This window comes from Oncorhynchus nerka, unplaced genomic scaffold, assembly GCF_034236695.1.
Source record: "Oncorhynchus nerka isolate Pitt River unplaced genomic scaffold, Oner_Uvic_2.0 unplaced_scaffold_1101, whole genome shotgun sequence".
Classification (NCBI taxonomy): Eukaryota; Metazoa; Chordata; class Actinopteri; order Salmoniformes; family Salmonidae; genus Oncorhynchus; species Oncorhynchus nerka.
Window position 1 is genome coordinate 39296 of NW_027040217.1, and position 24291 is coordinate 63586.

Here is a 24291-nt window from a genome sequence, read left to right on the forward strand (position 1 = left end):
TCCTGCCAAGGCAGCAGCTACTCTTCCTGGGGTTTATTATGGATCCCCATTAGTTCCTGCCAAGGCAGCAGCTACTCTTCCTGGGGTTTATTATGGATCCCCATTAGTTCCTGCCAAGGCAGCAGCTACTCTTCCTGAGGTTTATTATGGATCCCCATTAGTTCCTGCCAAGGCAGCAGCTACTCTTCCTGGGGTTTATTATGGATCCCCATTAGTTCCTGCCAAGGCAGCAGCTACTCTTCCTGGGGTTTATTATGGATCCCCATTAGTTCCTGCCAAGGCAGCAGCTACTCTTCCTGGGGTTTATTATGGATCCCCATTAGTTCCTGCCAAGACAGCAGCTACTCTTCCTGGGGTTTATTATAGATCCCCATTAGTTCCTGCCAAGACAGCAGCTACTCTTCCTGGGGTTTATTATGGATCCCCATTAGTTCCTGCCAAGGCAGCAGCTACTCTTCCTGGGGTTTATTATGGATCCCCATTAGTTGGGGCCTGCCAAGGCAGCAGCTACTCTTCCTGGGGTTTATTATGGATCCCCATTAGTTCCTGCCAAGGCAGCAGCTACTCTTCCTGGGGTTTATTATGGATCCCCATTAGTTCCTGCCAAGGCAGCAGCTACTCTTCCTGGGGTTTATTATGGATCCCCATTAGTTCCTGACAAGGCAGCAGCTACTCTTCCTGGGGTTTATTATGGATCCCCATTAATTCCTGCCAAAGCAGCAGCTACTCTTCCTGGGGTCCAGCAAATTGAAGGCAGTTTATACCATTTTCACAACCTACTGTGTGCCCTCATGCCCCTACTCCACCACTACCACATCCATGTGTATGTATAGTGCGTGTGTTAGTGTGTATGCGTGTGTCTGTGCCCATGTTTGTAATGCTTCACAGTCCTCGCTGTTCCATAAGGGGTTTTTAAAAATCTAAATCTACTGCTTGCATCAGTTACCTGATGTGGAATAGAGTTCCATGTAGTCATGGCTCTATGTAGTACTGTGGAATAGAGTTCCATGTAGTCATGGCTCTATGTAGTACTGTGCGCCTCCCATAGTCTGTTCTGGACTTGGGGACTGTGAAGAGACCTCTGGTGGTCTTGTGGGGTATGCATGGGTGTCCTAGCTGTGTGCTAGTAGTTTAGACAGACAGGCTCGGTACATTCAACATGTCAATACCTCTCAAAAATAAAAGTAGTGATGAAGTCACTCTCCTCCACTTTGAGCCAGGAGAGATTGAAATTAATATTTATTAATATTCGCTCTCTGAACATCCAAGGGCCAGCCATGCTTCCCTGTTCTGAGACAATTGCAATTTTCCTAAGTCCTTTTTGTGGTACCTGACCCACGACTGAACAGTAGTCCAGGTGCGACAAAACAAGGGCCTGTAGGACCTGCCTTGTTGATAGTGTTGTTAAGAAGGTAGAAACTAGGGCCTGTAGGACCTGCCTTGTTGATAGTGTTGTTAAGAAGGTAGAAACTAGGGCCTGTAGGACACCCTCTGTGTTCTGTTGAGCTGCCTTGTTGATAGTGTTGTTAAGAAGGTAGAAACTAGGGTCTGTAGGACCGGTCTTGTTGATAGTGTTGTTAAGAAGGTAGAGCAGAGCTTTCTTATGGACAGACTTCTATCCATCTTAGCTACTGTTGTATCAACATGTTTTGACCATGACAGTTTACAATCTAGTGTTACTCCAAGAAGTTTAGCCATCTCAACTTGCTCAATTTCCACGTGATTTAATACAAGATTTAGTTGGGGTTTAGTGAGTGTTTTGTTCCAAATTCAATGCTTTTAGTTTTAAACATATTTAGGGCTAACTTATTCCTTGCCGCCCACTCTGAAACTAACTGCAGCTCTTTGTTGCAGTCATTTCAGTCGCTGTAGTAGCTGATGTGTATAATGAGTCATCCGCATACATAGAAACTCAGTCAGTGGCATGTCGTTAGTAAAAATTGAAAACAGCAAGGGTCCTAAACAGCTGCCCTGGAGAATGCCTGATTCTACCTGGATTATGTTGGAGAGGCTTCCATTAAAGAACACCCTCTGTGTTCTGTTAGACAGGTAACTCTTTATCCACATTATAGCAGGGGGTGTAAAGCCATAACACCCTCTGTGTTCTGTTAGACAGGTAACTCTTCATCCACATTATAGCAGGGGGTGTAAAGCCATAACACCCTCTGTGTTCTGTTAGACAGGTAACTCTTTATCCACATTATAGCAGGGGGTGTAAAGCCACAACACCCTCTGTGTTCTGTTAGACAGGTAACTCTTCATCCACATTATAGCAGGGGGTGTAAAGCCATAACACCCTCTGTGTTCTGTTAGACAGGTAACTCTTTATCCACATTATAGCAGGGGGTGTAAAGCCATAACACCCTCTGTGTTCTGTTAGACAGGTAACTCTTTATCCACATTATAGCAGGGGGTGTAAAGCCATAACACCCTCTGTGTTCTGTTAGACAGGTAACTCTTCATCCACATTATAGCAGGGGGTGTAAATCCATAACACCCTCTGTGTTCTGTTAGACAGGTATCTCTTTATCCACATTATAGCAGGGGGTGTAAAGCCATAACACCCTCTGTGTTCTGTTAGACAGGTAACTCTTTATCCACATTATAGCAGGGGGTGTAAAGCCATAACACCCTCTGTGTTCTGTTAGACAGGTAACTCTTTATCCACATTATAGCAGGGTGTAAAGCCATAACACCCTCTGTGTTCTGTTAGACAGGTAACTCTTCATCCACATTATAGCAGGGGGTGTAAATCCATAACACCCTCTGTGTTCTGTTAGACAGGTATCTCTTTATCCACATTATAGCAGGGGTGTAAAGCCATAACACCCTCTGTGTTCTGTTAGACAGGTAACTCTTTATCCACATTATAGCAGGGGTGTAAAGCCATAACACCCTCTGTGTTCTGTTAGACAGGTAACTCTTCATCCACATTATAGCAGGGGTGTAAAGCCATAACACCCTCTGTGTTCTGTTAGACAGGTAACTCTTCATCCACATTATAGCAGGGGGTGTAAAGCCATAACACCCTCTGTGTTCTGTTAGACAGGTAACTCTTTATCCACATTATAGCAGGGGTGTAAAGCCATAACACCCTCTGTGTTCTGTTAGACAGGTAACTCTTTATCCACATTATAGCAGGGGTGTAAAGCCATAACACCCTCTGTGTTCTGTTAGACAGGTAACTCTTTATCCACATTATAGCAGGGGGTGTAAAGCCATAACACCCTCTGTGTTCTGTTAGACAGGTAACTCTTTATCCACATTATAGCAGGGGTGTAAAGCCATAACACCCTCTGTGTTCTGTTAGACAGGTAACTCTTTATCCACATTATAGCAGGGGGTGTAAAGCCACAACACATGTCTTTCCAGCAGCAGACTCTGATCAATCTTGTCCAAATCTGCACTGAAGTCTAACAAGACAGACCCCACAATCATTTTATCATCAATTTCTCTCAGCCAATCTTCAGTCAAGTGCTGTGCTTGTTGAATGTCCTTCTCCATAAGCGTGCTGAAAGTCTGTTGTCAATTTGTTTAGGGTGAAATAGCATTGTATCTGGTCAAACACCATTTCTTCCAGAAGTTTACTAAGGGTTGGTGGTAAACAGGCTGATTGGTCGGCTATTTGAGCCAGTAAAGGGGGCTTTACTATTCTTAGGTGGCAGAATGACTTTAGCTTCCCTCCAGGCCTGAGGGCACACACTCTCTAGTAGGCTTGGATTGAAGATGTGGCAAATAAGAGTGGCAATATCGTCTGCTATCATCCTCAGTAACTTTCCATCTAGATTGTCAGACCCTGGTGGCTTGTTGTTGACAGACAACAATAACCACCTCCTAGACACTGACTTCACAGAATTCAAAAGTACAATTCTTGTCTTTCATAATATGGTCAGATATACTTGGATGTGTAGTGTCAGCGTTTGTTGCTGGCATGTCATTCCTAAGTCTGCTAATCATTCTTTATATCGTAGTGTAAGGGGTTGGCGTATGGGTATTAGGGGGTTGGGTTATTAGGGGGTTGGCGTATGGGTATTAGGGGGTATGGGTATTAGGGGGTAGGCGTATGGGTATTAGGGGGTATGGGTATTAGGGGTTGGAGTATTAGGGGGTTGGGTTATTAGGGGGTTGGCGTATGGTTATTAGGGCGTATGGGTATTAGGGGTCGGAGTATTAGGGGGGTTGGAGTATTAGGGGTTCGGGTATGGTTATTAGGGGGTATGGTATTAGGGGTGGGAGTATTAGGGGGTTGGGTTATTAGGGGGGTTGGGGTATGGGTATTAGGGGTTGGGGCATAATGGGGTTGGGGTATTAGGGGTTTGGGGCATAATGGGGTTGGGGATTGGGGTATTAGGGAGTTGGGGTGTAGAGAAGACATTCAGTGTATAGAGGATGACTGGCTCACAGCTCCGTGACATCAGCGTGAGTTCGGCCAATAGGAATGACACTGGGGTAGATGTTGATTGGCTGGAGATAAGACAGGAAGTCTTTTATCTGAAAACAGGAAGAAGAGAAGAGTATCACACAGAGGCAGACAGGCACAGACCGAGGCAGACAGACAGATCGGCAGGCAGGTGTCTCACCTCAGAGTAGGATGAGTGGAAGGAAAAGCAGGCTCGGTAGGAACTGGCACCTGTCCTGAAAACATTACACATCTGTGTAAGATAATGTGTGTGTGTGTGTTTCTCTGAGTGTGTGTGTGTGTGTGTGTGTTTCTCTGAGTGTGTGTGTGTGTGTGTTTCTCTGAGTGTGTGTGTGTGTGTTTCTCTGAGTGTGTGTGTGTTTCTCTGAGTGTGAGTGTGTGTGTTTCTCTGAGTGTGTGTGTGTTTCTCTGAGTGTGAGTGTGTGTGTTTATCTGAGTGTGAGTGTGTGTGTGTGTGTGTGTTTCTCTGTGTGTGTGTGTTTCTCTGAGTGTGTGTTTCTCTGTGTGTGTGTTTCTCTGAGTGTGTGTGTGTGTGTGTGTTATCTGAGTGTGAGTGTGTGAGTGTGTGTGTGTGTGTGTGTTTCTCTGTGTGTGTGTGTTTCTCTGAGTGTGTGTTTCTCTGAGTGTGTGTTTCTCTGAGTGTGTGTATTTCTCTGAGTGTGTGTATGTGTGAGTGTGTGTGTGTGTTTCTCTGTGTGTGTGTGTTTCTCTGTGTGTGTGTGTTTCTCTGAGTGTGAGTGTGTGTGTGTGTTTCTCTGTGTGTGAGTGTGTGTGTGTGTTTCTCTGAGTGTGTGTATGTGTGTGTGTGTGTGTGTTTCTCTGAGTGTGTGTGTTTCTCTGTGTGTGTGTGTGTGTGTGTGTTTCTCTGTGTGAGTGTGTGTGTTTCTCTGTGTGTGTGTGTGTGTGTGTTTCTCTGAGTGTGTGTGTTTCTCTGAGTGTGTGTGTGTGTGTTTCTCTGTGTGTGTGTGTGTGTTTCTCTGTGTGTGTGTGTGTGTGTGTTTCTCTGAGTGTGTGTGTGTGAGTGTGTGTGTTCTCTGAGTGTGTGTGTTTCTCTGTGTGTGTGTGTGTGTGTGTGTGTTTCTCTGTGTGTGTGTGTGTGTTTCTCTGTGTGTGTGTGTGTGTGTTTCTCTGTGTGTGTGTGTTTCTCTGTGTGTGTGTGTGTGTTTCTCTGAGTGTGTGTGTGTGTGTTTCTCTGAGTGTGTGTGTGTGTGTTTCTCTGAGTGTGTGTACCTGACGATAACCTTAGTCCTCTGTGTTCTCTCTCCAAACCACATAGTGGAGGGTTTGATACTGATGATGTTTAGAGGAGTTCCATCTGATGCCGAGGAGCCACACGGCAGCCTGCTGGCAGGAACAAACTCCTCCTCCTACACAACGACATGTTTCTATTGGTTAGGACTCCTCAACTTACAACACAACATGTTTCTATTGGTTAGGACTCCTCATCCTACACAACGACATGTTTCTATTGGTTAGGACTCCTCAACTTACAACACAACATGTTTCTATTGGTTAGGACTCCTCATCCTACACCACAACATGTTTCTATTGGTTAGGACTCCTCATCCTACACAACAACATGTTTCTATTGGTTAGAACTCCTCATCCTACACAACAACATGTTTCTATTGGTTAGGACTCCTCATCCTACACAACAACATGTTTCTATTGGTTAGGGCTCCTCAACAACATGTTTCCATTGGTTAAGACTCCTCATCCTACACAACGACATGTTTCTATTGGTTAGGACTCCTCATCCTACACAACATGTTTCTATTGGTTAAGACTCCTCATCCTACACAACATGTTTCTATTGGTTAGGACTCCTCATCCTACACAACATGTTTCTATTGGTTAGGACTCCTCATCCTACACACAACATGTTTCTATTGGTTAGGACTCCTCATCCTACACAACATGTTTCTATTGGTTAGGACTCCTCATCCTACACAACATGTTTCTATTGGTTAAGACTCCTCATCCTACACAACATGTTTCTATTGGTTAAGACTCCTCATCCTACACAACATGTTTCTATTGGTTAGGACTCATCCTACACAACGACATGTTTCTATTGGTTAGGACTCCTCATCCTACACAACATGTTTCTATTGGTTAGGGCTCCTCAACAACATGTTTCTATTGGTTAAGACTCCTCATCCTACACAACAACATGTTTCTATTGGTTAGGACTCCTCATCCTACACACAACATGTTTCTATTGGTTAGGGCTCCTCATCCTAAACAACATGTTTCTATTGGTTAGGGCTCCTCAACAACATGTTTCTATTGGTTAAGACTCCTCATCCTACACAACAACATGTTTCTATTGGTTAGGACTCCTCATCCTACACAACATGTTTCTATTGGTTAGGGCTCCTCAACAACATGTTTCTATTGGTTAGGGCTCCTCAACAACATGTTTCTATTGGTTAAGACTCCTCATCCTACACAACAACATGTTTCTATTGGTTAGGACTCCTCATCCTACACACCATAACATGTTTCTATTGGTTAGGGCTCCTCAACAACATGTTTCTATTGGTTAAGACTCCTCATCCTACACAACAACATGTTTCTATTGGTTAGGACTCCTCATCCTACACCACAACATGTTTCTATTGGTTAAGACTCCTCATCCTACACAACATGTTTCTATTGGTTAGGGCTCCTCAACAACATGTTTCTATTGGTTAGAACTCCTCATCCTACACCACAACATGTTTCTATTGGTTAGGGCTCCTCATCCTACACAACGACATGTTTCTATTGGTTAGGGCTCCTCAACAACATGTTTCTATTGGTTAGGACTCCTCATCCTACACAACAACATGTTTCTATTGGTTAGGACTCCTCATCCTACACAACAACATGTTTCTATTGGTTAGGGCTCCTCAACAACATGTTTCTATTGGTTAGGGCTCCTCAACAACATGTTTCTATTGGTTAGGACTCCTCATCCTACACAACAACATGTTTCTATTGGTTAGGGCTCCTCAACAACATGTTTCTATTGGTTAGGACTCCTCATCCTACACAACAACATGTTTCTATTGGTTAGGACTCCTCATCCTACACCACAACATGTTTCTATTGGTTAGGACTCCTCATCCTACACCACAACATGTTTCCATTGGTTAAGACTCCTCATCCTACACACCACAACATGTTTCTATTGGTTAGGGGTTTCTAAGAGAAAGGGGGCGTGTAACAGCGTTACCTTGGGGTGACGGCAGGCATGGATCGGAGTGGCTCGATCCGTGGTCACATGACTCAGAATCTCTGGCATCTTCTTAAACATGTCCAGGCTTTTGACATGAATCTACAACACACCACGTGTCATTATTGGTCATGCTTAACAAAGTGTTTAAAATCAATCTGATTTGGTATCGGTGTCCCATCCATGGGACAGTTGAGCTAACGTAGGCCAATGTGATTAGCATGAGGTTGTAAGTAACAAGAACAGTCATATCTAACGTAGGCCAATGTGATTAGTATGAGGTTGTAAGTAACAAGAACAGTCATATCTGATATTGTCACATGGGACAGTTGAGCTAACGTAAGGCCAATGTGATTAGCATGAGGTTGTAAGTAACAAGAACAGTCATATCTAACGTAGGCCAATGTGATTAGTATGAGGTTGTAAGTAACAAGAACAGTCATATCTCATATTGTCACATGGGACAGTTGAGCTAACGTAAGGCCAATGTGATTAGCATGAGGTTGTAAGTAACAAGAACAGTCATATCTGATATTGTCACATGGGACAGTTGAGCTAACGTAGGCCAATGTGATTAGTATGAGGTTGTAAGTAACAAGAACAGTCATATCTAACGTAAGGCCAATGTGATTAGCATGAGGTTGTAAGTAACAAGAACAGTCATATCTAACGTAAGGCCAATGTGATTAGCATGAGGTTGTAAGTAACAAGAACAGTCATATCTGATATGGTCAGAAAGCTTACATTCTTGTTAATCTAACTGTCCAATGTACAGTAGCTGTTACAGTGAAAGAATATGGTCAGAAAGCTTACATTCCTGTTAATCTAACTGTCCAATGTACAGTAGCTATTACAGTGAAAGAATATGGTCAGAAAGCTTACATTCCTGTTAATCTAACTGTACAGTAGCTATTACAGTGAAAGAATATGGTCAGAAAGCTTACAGTTAATCTAACTGTCCAATGTACAGTGAAAGAATATGGTCAGAAAGCTTACATTCCTGTTAATCTAACTGTCCAATGTACAGTAGCTTTTACAGTGAAAGAATATCATGCTATTGTTAGAGAACTTACAAGTTATTAATAAACAAATTAGGCACATTTGGGCAGTCTCGATACAACATTGTGAACAGAAATGCAATGGTTCATTGGATCAGTCTAAAACGGTGCACATACTGCTGCCATCTAGTGGCCAAAATCTAAATGGTACCTGAGCTGGAATAATACATTATGGCCTTTCTCTTGCATTTTAAAGATAATGGTACAAAAAAAAAGTTATTTCTTTTGTATTGTTATTCTCCTACATTCATTTCACATTTCCACAAACTTCAAAGTGTTTCCTTTTCAAATGGTACCAAGGATATGCATATCCTTGCTTCCTGAGCTACAGGCAGTTAGATTTGGGTATGTCATTTTAGGTGGAAATTGAAAAAGGGGGCGGATCCTTAAGAGGTTTTAAGTGTTGGTCACCTACCTGTGTGTGAAACTCGTCCCCCAGGTTAGTGAAGAGGTATTCATATCCATATGCAGCTTTACAATTCAGCCACACTGTATGGTACACACTCCTACTGACCCAGTCCTGTACCAGCCCCCGGATAGCATGTAGACACGTCTCCTACACACACACACCACACACACACACACACACACACACACACAGTCCTGTACCAGCCCCCGGATAGCATGTAGACACGTCTCCTACACACACACTCTGCAGCTCTCTCTCTCTGTAGCTCTCTCTCCCTGTAGCTCTCTCTCTCTCTGTAGCTCTCTCTCTCTCTGTGTAGCTCTCTCTCTGTAGCTCTCTCTCTCTGTAGCTCTCTCTCTCTGTAGCTCTCTCTCCCTGTAGCTCTCTCTCTCTGTGTAGCTCTCTCTCTCTGTAGCTCTCTCTCTCTCTGTAGCTCTCTCTCTCTCTGTAGCTCTCTCTCCCTGTAGCTCTCTCTCTGTGTAGCTCTCTCTCTGTAGCTCTCTCTCTCTGTAGCTCTCTCTCTCTCTGTAGCTCTCTCTCTCTGTAGCTCTCTCTCTCTGTGTCTCTCTCTCTCTGTAGCTCTCTCTCTCTCTGTAGCTCTCTCTCTCTCTCTAGCGCTCTCTCTCTCTGTAGCGCTCTCTCTCTGTGTAGCTCTCTCTCTGTAGCTCTCTCTCTCTCTGTAGCTCTCTCTCTGTAGCTCTCTCTCCCCCTGTAGCGCTCTCACTCTCTCTCTGTAGCTCTCTCTCCCCTCTCTCTCGCTCTATATATCTCTCCCTGCAGCTCTCTCTCTCTGTAGCTCTCTCTGTAGCTCTCTCTCTCTGTAGCTCTCTCTCTCTCTGTAGCTCTCTCTCTCTGTGTAGCTCTCTCTCTCTGTAGCTCTCTCTCTCTGTAGCTCTCTCTCCCCCTGTAGCTCTCTCTCCCCCTGTAGCTCTCTCCCCTCTCTCTCGCTCTATAGATCTCTCCCTGTAGCTCTCTCTCTCTCTGTAGCTCTCTCTCTCTGTAGCTCTCTCTCTGTAGCTCTCTCTCTCTGTGTAGCTCTCTCTCTCTCTGTAGCTCTCTCTCTCTGTGTAGCTCTCTCTCTCTGTGTAGCTCTCTCTCCCTGTAGCTCTCTCTCTCTGTAGCTCTCTCTCCCTGTAGCTCTCTCTCTCTGTGTAGCTCTCTCTCTGTAGCTCTCTCTCTCTGTGTAGCTCTCTCTCCCTGTAGCTCTCTCTCTGTAGCTCTCTCTCTCTGTGTAGCTCTCTCTCTCTGTAGCTCTCTCTCTCTCTGTAGTTCTCTCTCTCTGTAGCTCTCTCTCTCTGTGTAGCTCTCTCTCTCTGTAGCTCTCTCTCTCTGTAGCTCTCTCTCTCTCTCTGTGTAGCTCTCTCTCTCTCTGTGTAGCTCTCTCTCTCTGTGTAGCTCTCTCTCGCTCTCTGTGTGTAGCTCTCTCGCTCTCTGTGTAGTGCTCCCTCTCTCGCTGTGTAGTGCTCCCTCTCTCTCTCTCTGTGTGTAGCGCTCTCTCTCTGTGTGTAGTGCTCTCTCTCTGTGTAGTGCTCCCTCTCTCTCTCTGTGTGTAGCTCTCTCTCTGTGTAGCTCTCTCTCTCTCTCTCTGTGTAGTGCTCTCTCTCTCTCTGTGTAGTGCTCTCTCTCTCTCTCTCTCTCTGTGTAGTGCTCTCTCTCTCTGTGTAGCTCTCTCTCTCTCTCTGTGTAGCTCTCTCTCTGTGTAGCTCTCTCTCTCTCTGTGTAGCTCTCTCTCTCTGTGTAGTGCTCTCTCTCTCTCTCTCTGTGTAGCTCTCTCTCTCTCTGTGTAGTGCTCCCTCTCTCTGTGTGTAGCTCTCTCTCTCTGTGTGTAGCTCTCTCTCTCTCTGTGTAATGCTCTCTCTCTCTCTGTGTAGTGCTCTCTCTCTCTCTCTGTGTAGCGCTCCCTCTCTCTCTGTGTGTAGCTCTCTCTCTCTGTGTGTAGCTCTCGCTCTCTCTCTCTCTGTGTAGCTCTCTCTCTCTCTGTGTAGTGCTCCCTCTCTCTGTGTGTAGCTCTCTCTCTCTGTGTGTAGCTCTCTCTCTCTGTGTGTAGCTCTCTCTCTCTCTCTCTGTAGCGCTCTCAGAATCCCACACACTCACCCTGCTGGGGATCTCATAGAAGCGAGGGTCATAAAAGGTGGAGTCCAGATACACACTCTTGATGTCTTTCACCCTGAAACAACACAGCACACTGTCTGGCATTGGAACTGAGGACCACTGTATATTGCCTAGGTTTTACTTGGTGTGTTCTCTCCTGTGTGCTGGTTAGGGCTCGGATGACAAGACAGTTTTAGGGTCGAGGAGGTTTAATGACGCTGATTAACAATATGGGCATGAACATCACAGTGGATTATGGTCAACTTTTATAAATGTACATGTTCCAATTAGCGGCTTGTATGTGTGGAGGCCTGGAGATGCTAAACATGTTTGTTAATTAACGGTCAATTACCGTGAGACGCTGTCATGACCGCCACAGCCCTATATGGGCACATATTGTGAATCTTCAGCATCACTAGGGCGGCAGCGTAGCCTAGTGGTTAGAGCGTTGGACTAGTAACCGGAAGGTTGCGAGTTCAAACCCCCGAGCTGACAAGGTACAAATCTGTCGTTCTGCCCCTGAACAGGCAGTTAACCCACTGTTCCCAGGCCGTCATTGAAAATAAGAATGTGTTCTTAACTGACTTGCCTGGTTAAATAAAGGTAAAATTAAAATTTAAAAAATAAATTAATCCACTGTCTTGTCACCTGGGCACATATTGTGAATCTTCAGCTTCATTAAACCATCTCGAGCATAAAACACTAAACTATTCAAATACAAATTCACTATAATTGTAGGCTAACTCTGAATTTGTTTAATTTAGGCTATACCAGTTATGTACCAAATACACCTTAAATATTTTTGTGTGTCATGTATTGTATAACAATCATTTATTTTTTTCCTGGGTTTGGGCTCATACAGTGCATTCAAAGTATTCAGACCTCTTGACTTTGACATTTTGTTATGTTACAGCCTTATTCTAAAATTGAGGAAGTTGTTTTTCCCCTCATCAATCTACACAATACCCCATAATGACATCACAATACCCCATAATGACATCACAATACCCCATAATGACATCACAATACCCCATAATGACATCACAATACCCCATGACAAAGCAAAAACTAAATTTTTTAAATATGTTTACATAAGTATTCAGACCCTTTACTCAGTACTTTTGTTGAAGCACCTCTGTCAGATTACAGCCTAGAGTCTTCTTGGGTCTGATGCTACAAGCTTGGCACACCTGTATTTGGGGGAGTTTCTCCCATTCTTCTCTGCAGATCCTCTCCAGCTCGGTCAGGTTGAATGGGGAGCATCGCTGCACAGCTATTTTCAGGTCTCTCCAGAGATGTTTGATTGGGTTAAATTCCCGGGCTCTGCCTGGGCCACTCGACATCCAGAGACTTGTCCCGAAGCCACTCCTGGGTTGTCTTGGCTGTGTGCTTAGGTTCGTTGGTCTGTTAGAAGGTGAACCTTCGCCCCAGTCTAAGGTCCTGAGTGTATTGGCCAGGTGATGAGCGGCGCCTGGTTCTCCAGAAGTGACACTTGGCATTCAGGCCAAAGAGTTCAAACTCATGGTCTGACAGTCCTTTAGGTGCCTTTTGGCAAATTCCAAGCAGAACGTCATGTGCCTTTTACTGAGGAGTGGCTTCAGTCTGGCCACTCTACCATAAAGGCCTGATTGGTGGAGTGCTGCAGAGATGGTTGTCCTTCTGGAAGGTTAACCCATCTCCACAGAGGAACTCTGGAGCTCTGTCAGAGCGACCATCGGGTTCTTGGTCACCTCCCTGACTGGGCGGCCAGCTCTAAGAAGAGTCTTGGTGGTTCCAAACTTCTTCCATTTAAGAATGATGGAGACCACTGTGTTCTTGGCGACCTTCAATACTGCAGATATTTTTTTGGTACCTTTCCCCAGATCTGTGCCTCGACACAATCCTGTCTCGAAGCTCTACGGAGGATTCCTTCAACCTCATGGCTTGGGTTTGGCTCTACCTGTGGAGCCTTACATAGGACATGATTTGGAAAGGCACACACCTGTCTATCAATTGAATTTACCACAGGTGGTCTCCAATCAAGTTGTAGAAACATCACAAGGATGATCAATAAAAACAGGATGCACCTGAGCTCTACAGTATTTTGAGTCTCAGAGCAAAGGGTCTGAATACTTACGTAAATAAGTTATTTGTTTACTTTGAATACATTTGCTAAAATTAACAAAACTTTTGGCTTTGTAATTATGGGGTATTGTGTATCGATTTAATGAGAGGAAACATTATTACTAAAATGGATTAGATACATTTAACAAAATGTGGAAAAAGTGAAAGGGTCTGAATCCTTTCCTCAGGCCCTGTGTTGGCCCATGCCAAGGTAGGCCAGTTGAGAACAACTTCTCATTTACAACTGCGACCTGGCCAAGATAAAGCAAAGCAGTGCCACACAAACAACAACACAGAGTTACACATGGAATAAACAAAACGTACAGTCAATAACACAATAGAAGAAAAAATCTATATACATACAGTGTGTGCAACTGAGGTAAGATTAGAGAGGGAAGGCAATAAATTGGCCATAGCGGTGAAGTCACAATTTAGCATTAACACTGGAGTGATAGATGTGCAAGTAGAGATACTGGGGTGCAAAGGAGGAGCAAAGAAAATAACAGTATGGGGATGAGGTAGTTGGGTGGGCTATTTACAGATGGGCTATGTACAGGTGTAGTGATCTGCTCTGACAGCCGGTGCTTAAAGCTATTGAGGGAGATATGAGTCTCCAAGCTTCAGTGACTTTTTTCAATTCGTTCCAGTCATTGGCAGCAGAGAACTGGAAGGAAAGGCGGCCAAAGGAGGAATTGGCTTTGGGGGTGACCAGTGAAATATACCTGCTGGAGCGCGTGCTACAGGTGGGTGCTGCTATGGTGACGAGTGAGTTGAGATAAGGCGGGGCTTAACCTAGCAAAGACTTATAGATGACCTGGAGCCAGTGGGTTTGGCGACAAATATGAAGCGAGGGCCAGCCAACGAGAGCGTACAGGTCGCAGTGGTGGGTAGTATATGGGGCTTTGGTGACAAAACGGATGGCACTGTGATAGACTGCATCCAATTTGCTGAGTAGAGTGTTGGAGGCTATTTTATAAATGACATCGCCAAGGTCGAGGATCGGTAGGATGGTCAGTTTTACGAGGGTAGGTTCGGCAGTATGAGTGAAGGATGCTTTGTTGCGAAATAGGAAGCCGATTCTAGATTTCATTTTGGATTGGAGATGTTTAATGTTTGAGTTCATTTTATTTTTACAGGGGACCGTGCACATTAATCAACGTTTCAGTAAAAGTGACAGTTTTAGCCAGCCGGCTAATTTTCAACCTCAGTCCCTGGGCAGGTTATTAAAAACAATTACAATATAGACAATCATTGAGCAGTGAGCACACGCAGAGCAACATAGGACAAGCAAGACATAGCATACAGACAGAGCAACATAGAACAAGCAAGACATAGCATACAGACAGAGCAACATAGGGCAAGGCAAGCAAGACGTAGCATACAGACAGAGCAACATAGGGCAAGGCAAGCAAGACGTAGCATACAGACAGAGCAACATAGGACAAGGCAAGGCAATACAGACAGAGCAACATAGGACAAGACGTAGCATACAGACAGAGCAACATAGGACAAGACGTAGCATACAGACAGAGCAACATAGGACAAGACAACAGACAGAGCAACATAGGACAAGACATAGCATACAGACAGAGCAACATAGGACAAGACGTAGCATACAGACAGAGCAACATAGGACAAGACATAGCATACAGACAGAACAACATAGGACAAGACGTAGCATACAGACAGAGCAACATAACAAGCAAGACATAGCATACAGACAGAGCAACATAACAAGCAAGACATAGCATACAGACAGAGCAACATAACAAGCAAGACATAGCATACAGACAGAGCAACATAACAAGCAAGACATAGCATACAGACAGAACAAAAACAAGACAAAATTCATAAAAGCAACAAAGTGTTTCCACACATCACAAGCTACAGACAACATGGAAAGCGGCAACACACATCTAGGGATTATGATCACAAATCTGATTGACCTTTAGCCAGGTCTTCATGCATTTTGTGAAAGTGTGATATGTGGTGCAGTTGTGTGTGTCTGAAGGCAGTGTATTCCAGACACGGGAAGCTCTCACAGAGAAAACGGATTTACTAAAGGTGCTTTTCCTTAAGGGAACTATACAGTCACCTCTCATGGCAGACCTTGTGGATCTGCTGCCATATGTTTGGGTTTTCTGTTTAACAAAAATACTGAGTGGAGGGGGAGGAGCCAGGCCATTTAGGATCTTGAATACAAGACATGCGTCGGTGTATTGCACAAGATTTTCCCAACTCAGGAGCTGATGCTTTCTGAGGATGTAACAGTGATGATGGCTATTGGACTTCCCATCAAGCTCTTTGAGAGCCTGTTTGTAGACAGACTGAATAGGTCTTAATACAGCAAACTTGGGCCCAACTAGTCAAGCAGTATGTTAAGTGGGGAAGAATCATAGATGTGAAGTACAGTTTTGCTACCTCTGTAGAAAAACAATTTCATATATTAATCGGAAATTATCTAGGTTGAATTTGGTTATTTGAATGACCTTTTCCACATGCTTTTTAAAAGAGAGGTTGGAATCAAGTATGATGCCAAGGTACTTAAAATCAGAAACCACCTGGAGCTTCTCCCCTGACACATAGACGTCTGGCTCAGTAGCATCTGTTGCCCTCTTTGTGAAGAACATGCAAACAGTTTTTTTCTCATTGAGATGCAAACACGAGTCACTGAGCCACTTTGTAACCTGGACCATTACAGTAGTGAGTCACTGAGCCACTTTGTAACCTGGACCATTACAGTAGTGAGTCACTGAGCCACTTTGTAACCTGGACCATTACAGTAGTGAGTCACTGAGCCACTTTGTAACCTGGACCATTACAGTAGTGAGTCACTGAGCCACTTTGTAACCTGGACCATTACAGTAGTGAGTTCTTGTGCAGCTTGTTGTTTGCTCTTTGCACATATATCACTGTATCATCTGCATACATTTGAACTTCAGACCCAGTACAGACAGAAGGCAGATCATTAATGTACAGGCTGAACAGGAGGGGCCCCAGTATTGACCCTTGGGGCACGCCCACATCATAGCTACGAGTGGGCGACAGCTCATTGCTCACTCTGACACACTGAGCTCTGCCTTCAAGGTATGATTTCATCCATCTCAAGGCATCAGGGGAAAAGTTGAACTTGGACAATTTTGTGATGAGAATCTCATGGTTAACAGTATCAAAAGCCTTCCTTAGGTCCAGAAACACAACCCCAACAACACCCCCTTTGTCCATGTGAGTCTGGAAGGAGAGTTTACAGTCTAACCAGACACCTAGGTATTTGTAGTTGTCCACATATTCTAAGTCAGGACCGTCCAGAGTAGTGATGCTGGACGGGCGGGCAGGTGCGGGCAGCGATCGGATGAAGAGCATGCATTTAGTTTTACTTTGAGAAACCAAGGCTGTTGAGTCTGCCGATAAGAATGTGGTGATTGATGGAGTCAAAAGCCTTGGCCAGGTCGATGAATACAGCTGCACAGTAATATCTGTTATCGATGGCGGTTATGATATCGTTTAGGACCTTGAGCGTGGCTGAGGTACACCCACGACCAGCTCGGAAACCAAATTGCATAGCGGAGAAGGTACGGTGGAATTCAAAATGGTCGGTGATCTGTTTATTAACTTGGCTTTCGAAGACCTTAGAAAGACAGGGAAGGATAGATATGTCTGTAACAGTTTGGGTCTAGAGTGTCTCCCCCTTTGAAGAGGGGGATGACCGCGGCAGCTTTCCAATCTTTGGGGATCACAGACGATACGAAAGAGGTTGAACAGGCTAGTAATAGGGGTTGCAATAATTGCGGCAGATAATTTTAGAAAGAGAGGGTCCAGATTGTCTAGCCCAGCTGATATGTAGGGGTCCAGATTGTCTAGCCCGGCTGATATGTAGGGGTCCAGATTGTCTAGCCCGGCTGATATGTAGGGGTCCAGATTGTCTAGCCCGGCTGATATGTAGGGGTCCAGATTGTCTAGCCCGGCTGATATGTAGGGGTCCAGATTGTCTAGCCCGGCTGATTTGTAGGGGTCCAGATTGTCTATCCCAGCTGATTTGTAGGGGTCCAGATTGTCTAGCCCAGCTGATATGTAGGGGTCCAGATTGTCTATCCCAGCTGATATGTAGGGGTCCAGATTGTCTATCCCAGCTGATATGTAGGGGTCCAGATTGTCTAGCTGATATGTAGGGGTCCAGATTGTCTAGCCCAGCTGATATGTAGGGGTCCAGATTGTCTAGCTGATATGTAGGGGTCCAGATTGTCTAGCTGATATGTAGGGGTCCAGATTGTCTAGCCCAGCTGATAGGGGTCCAGATTGTCTAGCCCAGCTGATATGTAGGGGTCCAGATTGTCTAGCCCAGCTGATATGTAGGGGTCCAGATTGTCTATCCCAGCTGATATGTAGGGGTCCAGATTGTCTATCCCAGCTGATATGTAGGGGTCCAGATTGTCTAGCCCAGCTGATATGTAGGGGTCCAGATTGTCTAGCCCAGCTGATATGTAGGGGTCCAGATTGTCTAGCCCAGCTGATATGTAGGGGTCCAGATTGTCTAGCCCAGCTGATATGTAGGGGTCCAGATTGTCTATCCCAGCTGATTTGTAGGGGTCCAGATTGTCTATCCCAGCTGATATGTAGGGGTCCAGATTGTCTATCCCAGCTGATTTGTAGGGGTCCAGATTGTCTATCCCAGCTGATATGTAGGGGTCCAGATTGTCTAGCTGATATGTAGGGGTCCAGATTGTCTAGCCCAGCTGATATGTAGGGGTCCAGATTGTCTAGCCCAGCTGATATGTAGGGGTCCAGATTGTCTATCCCAGCTGATTTGTAGGGGTCCAGATTGTCTATCCCAGCTGATTTGTAGGGGTCCAGATTGTCTATCCCAGCTGATTTGTAGGGGTCCAGATTGTCTAGCCCAGCTGATATGTAGGGGTCCAGATTGTCTAGCCCAGCTGATTTGTAGGGGTCCAGATTGTCTAGCCCAGCTGATTTGTAGGGGTCCAGATTGTCTAGCCCAGCTGATATGTAGGGGTCCAGATTGTCTAGCCCAGCTGATATGTAGGGGTCCAGATTGTCTAGCCCAGCTGATTTGTAGCGGTCCAGATTTTGCAGCTCTTTCAGAACATCAGCTATCTGGATTTGGGCGAAGGAGAAATGGGGGAGGTTTGGGCTGTTGACCGGGGTTGGGGCAGCCAGGTGGAAAGCATGACCAGCCGTAGAAAAATGCTTATTGAAATTCTCAATTATAGTGGACTTATCGGTGGTGACAGTGTTTCCTAGCCTCAGTGCAGTGGGCAGCTAGGAGGTGCTCTTATTCTCCATGGACTTTATAGTGTCCCAGAACTTTTTGGAGTTTGTGCTACAGGATGCAAATTTCTGTTTGAAAAAGCTAGGCTTTGCTTTCCTAATTGCCTGTTAATATTGGTTCCTAACTTCCCTGAAAAGTTGAATATCGCGGGGGCTATTCGACTTCAATAGCATAGCTGTAATGCTCTACAAGACAATACAACACTAGGCTCTACAACGTGGCAATGGTTAACACAACGAGAGCTAACTGGTGGGGAAACACAGGATGGAATCAGCAAGGAGGCACACTGGCAATGGTTAACACAACGAGCAATGGTTAAACACAACGAGAGCTAACTGGTGGGGAAACACAGGATGGAATCAGCAAGGAGGCACACTGGCAATGGTTAACACAACGAGAGCTAACTGGTGGGGAAACACAGGATGGATGGCACTTTGTCACTAGACTCCTCTCAGCATGCTCTGCTCCACTTCACAACTCTGATATGATAAACTTCTATGTAGTATTTGGTAGTCATTTTGTCTGTATATACTGTAAGTAGTATATGTGTGTACCTTCTCCCAGAGTGGAGGAGTTCTATGTATTGTACTATGATAAGTAGTATTTGGTAGGTATACTAAGTAATATTCACTGCTCAAACAAATAAAGGGAACACTTAAACAACACAATGTAACTCCAAGTCAATCACACTTCTGTGAAATCAAACTGTCCACTTAGGAACCAACACTGATTGGCAATACATTTCACATGCTGTTGTGCAAATGGAATAGACAACAGGTGGAAATTATAGGCAATTAGCAAGACACCCCCAATAAAGGAGTGGTTCTGCAGGTGGTGACCACAGACCACTTCTCAGTTCCTATGCTTCCTGGCTGATGTTTTGGTCACTTTTGAATGCTGGCGGTGCTTTCACTCTAGTGGTAGCATGAGACGGAGTCTACAACCCACACAAGTGGCTCCGGTACTGCAGCTCATCCAGGATGGAACATCAATGCGAGCTGTGGCAAGAAGGTTTGCTGTGTCTGTCAGCGTAGTGTCCAGAGTATGGAGGCGCTACCAGGAGACAGGCCAGTACATCAGGAGACGTGGAGGAGGCCGTAGGAGGGCAACAACCAGCAGCAGGACCGCTACCTCCGCCTTTGTGCAAGGAGGAGCACTGCCAGATCCCTGCAAAATGATCTCCAGCAGGCCACAAATGTGCATGTGTCTGCTCAAACGGTCAAAATCAGACTCCATGAGGGTGGTATGAGGGCCCGACGTCCACAGGTGGGGGTTGTGTTTACAGCCCAACACCGTGCAGGACGTTTGGCATTTGACAGAGAACACCAAGATTGGCAAATTCGCCACTGGCGCCCTGTGCTCTTCACAGATGAAAGCAGGTTCACACTGAGCACGTGACAGAGTCTGGAGACGCCGTGGAGAACGTTCCGCTGCCTGCAACATCCTCCAGCATGACCGGTTTGGCGGTGGGTCAGTCATGGTGTGGGGTGGCATTTCAATGGGGCACAGCCCTCCATGTGCTCGCCAGAGGTAGCCTGACTGCCATTAGGTACCGAGATGAGATCCTCAGACCCCTTGTGAGACCATATGCTGGTGCGGTTGGCCCTGGGTTCCTCCTAATGCAAGACAATGCTAGACCTCATGTGGCTGGAGTGTGTCAGCAGTTCCTGCAAGAGGAAGGCATTGATGCTATGGACTGGCCCGCCCGTTCCCCAGACCTGAATCCAATTGAGCACATCATGTCTCGCTCCATCCACCAACGCCACGTTGCACCAGACTGTCCAGGAATTGGAGGATGCTTTAGTCCAGGTCTGGGAGGAGATCCCTCAGGAGACCATCCGCCACCTCATCAGGAGCATGCCCAGGCGTTGTAGGGAGGTCATACAGGCACGTGGAGGCCACACACACTACTGAGCCTCATTTAGACTTGTTTTAAGGACATTACATCAAAGTTGGATCAGCATGTAGTGTGGGTTTCCACTTTAATTTTGAGTGACTCCAAATCCAGACCTCAATGGGTTGATAAATTTGATTTCCATTGATAATTTTGTGTGATTTTGTTGTCAGCACATTCAACTATGTAAAGACAAAAGTATTTAATAAGAATATTTCATTCATTCAGATCTAGGATGTGTTATTTTAGTGTTCCCTTTATTGTTTTGAGCAGTGTATATATATATATATATATTACTTACAGGACGACTGATCCTGTTGAAGTGTACCTATGATGAAAATTACAGGCCTCTCATCTTTTTAAGTGGGAGAACTTTTTAAGTGGGAGAACTTGCACAATTGGTGACTAAATACTTTTTTGCCCCACTGTGTGTATGTATGTATATGTATGTACGTATGTGTGTGTGTGTGTGTGTTAGTGTGTGTATGTATATGTATGTAAGTATGTACGTGTGTGTGTGTGTGTGTGTGTGTGTATGTATATGTATGTAAGTATGTGTGTACCTGCTCCCAGAGTGGAGGAGTTCTATGCGGGAGGCGTCTCCTTTCGCCAGTCGGAAGTCTCCTGTGTACAACACCGTACCCTGGGCCCCCTCTACCAAGAACCTACACACAAACAAGGGTTGGGAGATATACAGATTTTCATACCTTCATATCGTTCCTGTACCATAACGGGGTATACGGTATGAATGAATGAATGAATATATATATATCTTAGTGCCAGTAAAAGATTTGGACAAACCTACTCATTCCAGGGGTTTTCTTTATTTTTTACTATTTTATACATTGTAGAATAATAGTGAAGACATCAAAACTATGAAATAACACATATGGAATCATGTAGAAACCAAAAAAAGTGTTAAATTATATTTGAGATTCTTCAAAGTAGCCACCCTTTGCCTTGATGACAGCATTCATCAAGGCACACTCTTGGCATTCTCTCAACCAGTTTCATGAGGTATTCACCTGGAATCCATTTAAATCAACAGGTGTACCTTGTTAAGTGTTAATGCATTTGAGCCAATCAGTTGTGTTGTGAAAAGGTAGGGGTGGTATACAGAACATAGCCCTATTTGGTAAAATACTCTATATTTTGGCAAGAACATTTCAAATTAGCAAAGAGAAATGATCGACATTACTTTAAGACATGAAGGTCAGTCAATCCAGAAAATGTAAAGTACTTTGAACATTTTTCAAGTGCAGTCGCAAAAACCATCAAGCGCAATGATGAAACTGGCTCTCATGAGGACCACCACAGGAAAGGAAGACCCAGAGTTACCTGGCTCTCATGAGGACCACCACAGGAAAGGAAGATCCAGAGTTACCTCTGCTGCAGAGGATAAGTTCATTAGAGTTAACTGCACCTCAGATTGGATAGGAAGACCCAGAGTTACCTGGCTCTCATGAGGACCACCACAGGAAAGGAAGACCCAGAGTTACCTCTGCTGCAGAGGATAAGTTCATTAGAGTTACCAGCCTCAGATTGGACAGGAAGACCCAGAGTTACCTCTGCTACAGAGGATCAGTTCATTAGAGTTACCAGCCTCAGAAATTGCAGCCAAAACAAATGCTTCACAGAGTTCAAGTAACATACACATATCAACATCAACTGTTCAGAGGAGACTGTGATTTTTTTCATTTTTATTTAACTAGGCAAGTCAGTTAAGAACAACTTCTTATTTACAATGACGGCCTATCGGGGAACAGTGGGTTAACTGCCTTGTTCAGGGGCAGCTCTGTGATTCAATCCACCAACCTTTCGGTTAATGGCCCAACACTAACCACTAGGCTACCTGCCGCCCCGAATCAGGCATTCATGGTCGAATTGCTGCAAAGAAACCACTACTAAATGACACCAATAATAAGAAGAGACTTGCTTGGGCCAAGAAACACAAGCAATGGACATTAGACCGGTGGAAATCTGTCCTTTGGGCTGATGAGTCCAAAATTAAGATTTTTTGGTTCCAACGTGTCTTTGTGAGATGCAGAGCAGGTGAATGGATGATCTCTGCATGTATGGTTCCCAGCGTGAAGCATGGAGGAGGTGGTGTGATGGTACTTTGCTGGTGACACTGTCTGTGATTTATTTAGAATTCAAGGCACACTTAATCAGCATGGCTACCACAGCATTCTGCAATGATACGCCATCCCATCTGGTCTGCGCTTAGGGGAATATAATTTGTTTTTCAACAGGACAATGTCCCAAAACACCTCCAAGCTGTGGAAGGGCTATTTGACCAAGAAGGAGAGTGATGGAGTACTGCATCAGATGACCTGGCCTCCACAATCAACAGACCTCAACCCAATTGAGATGGTTTGGACTGCAGAGTGAAGCAAAATCAGCCAACAAGTGCTCAGCATATGTGGGAACTCCTTCAAGACTGTTGGAGAAGCATTCCAGGTGAAGCTGGTTGAGAGAATGCCAAGAGTGTGCAAATCTGTCAAAGGCAAAGGGTGGCTACTTTGAAGAATCTAAAATATATATTTAGATTTGTTTAACACTTTTTTGATTGTGTTTCATAGTTGATGTCTTCACTATTTTACAATGTAGAAAATAGTAAAAATAAATAAAACCCCTTGAATGAGTAGGTGTCCAATCTTTTGACTGGTACTGATATGTACAAATAACACAGTACTAGTTCTTGATACACAAGGGAAACTGTTCTTGACGCAAACCGGTGCGCCTGTACACAAAACATTAAGAACACCTGCTCTTTCCACGACAGACAGACCAGGTGAAAGCTATGATCCCGTATTACTGTCACTTTGTTAAATCCATTTCAATCAGTGTTGATGAAGGGGAGGAGACATGTAGATGAAGGGGAGGAGAGACGTGTAGATGAAGGGGAGGAGACGTGTAGATGAAGGGGAGGAGACGTGTAGATGAAGGGGGAGGAGACGTGTAGATGAAGGGGGAGGAGACGTGTTAAAGAAGGATTTTTAAGCCTTGAGATAAATGAAACATGGATTGTGTATGTGTGCCATTCAGAGGGTGAATGGGCAAGACAAGAGATTTAAGTGCCTTTGAATGGCATATGGTAGTAGGTGCCAAGCGCAGCAGTTTGAGTCAAGAACTGCAACGTTGCTGGGTTTCTCACACTCAACAGTTTCCTTTGTGTATCAAGAATGGTCCACCACCCAGAGGACATCCAGCCAACTTGACACAACTGTGGGAATCATTGGGTCAGCTTCCCTGTGGAAAGCTTTTGACATCTTGTAGTGTCCACGCCCCAACAAATTGGGGGCGACTCAATATTAGGAAGGTGTTCTTATTGTTTGTACACGCACCTTTGTAATATTGAGTTGCACCCCTGAGATCATTTAGTCAGTACATCTTAGCTAGGGAAATGATAGTTAGAAACAGTGGCGTAGCATGCACCCCCTGCGAGGCTCAGAGCGTTAGAGGGCCCTCACCCCCAAAAATATCACACTGTCGCCATTTCTAAATACCCCAGAACGCAGTAGCTGTATATCACCCAAGTCTAACAAACACACACAAGCTAGGTGATACCACAAACACAAGCTATGTGATACCACAAACACAAGCTATATGATACCACAAACACAAGCTAGGTGATACCACATAAGCACACATACATGCACGCACACACAATACTCACATGACCGAGCCTGGACAGTGACCAGCAGGAAGCAGAGTCACCACAAGTTCTTCTCTCTGTGGACACACACCCACACACAATATCAGTCATCAAAGAGTCAGTTATATAGCAAACTAACAGCGATCAGCCC

General features: G+C 44.8%; 1 protein-coding gene across 3 annotated transcripts in view; it reads right to left on the bottom strand.

Moving 5' to 3' along the window:
• Positions 1–24291, bottom strand: part of LOC115116518 (DNA cross-link repair 1C, PSO2 homolog (S. cerevisiae)) — a 37075-nt gene that overhangs the window by 11815 nt on the left and 969 nt on the right. For all 3 annotated transcript variants that reach the window (XM_065016176.1, XM_065016178.1, XM_065016177.1), the window contains exons 5-12: positions 24162–24217; positions 21046–21147; positions 11202–11274; positions 9114–9254; positions 7641–7742; positions 5651–5787; positions 4581–4635; positions 4403–4491 (exon numbers count right to left, since the gene is read on the bottom strand). In XM_065016176.1, coding sequence (XP_064872248.1) covers positions 4403–4491; positions 4581–4635; positions 5651–5787; positions 7641–7742; positions 9114–9254; positions 11202–11274; positions 21046–21147; positions 24162–24217 — 755 coding nt within the window. The remainder of the gene's footprint in view (positions 1–4402; positions 4492–4580; positions 4636–5650; positions 5788–7640; positions 7743–9113; positions 9255–11201; positions 11275–21045; positions 21148–24161; positions 24218–24291) is intronic.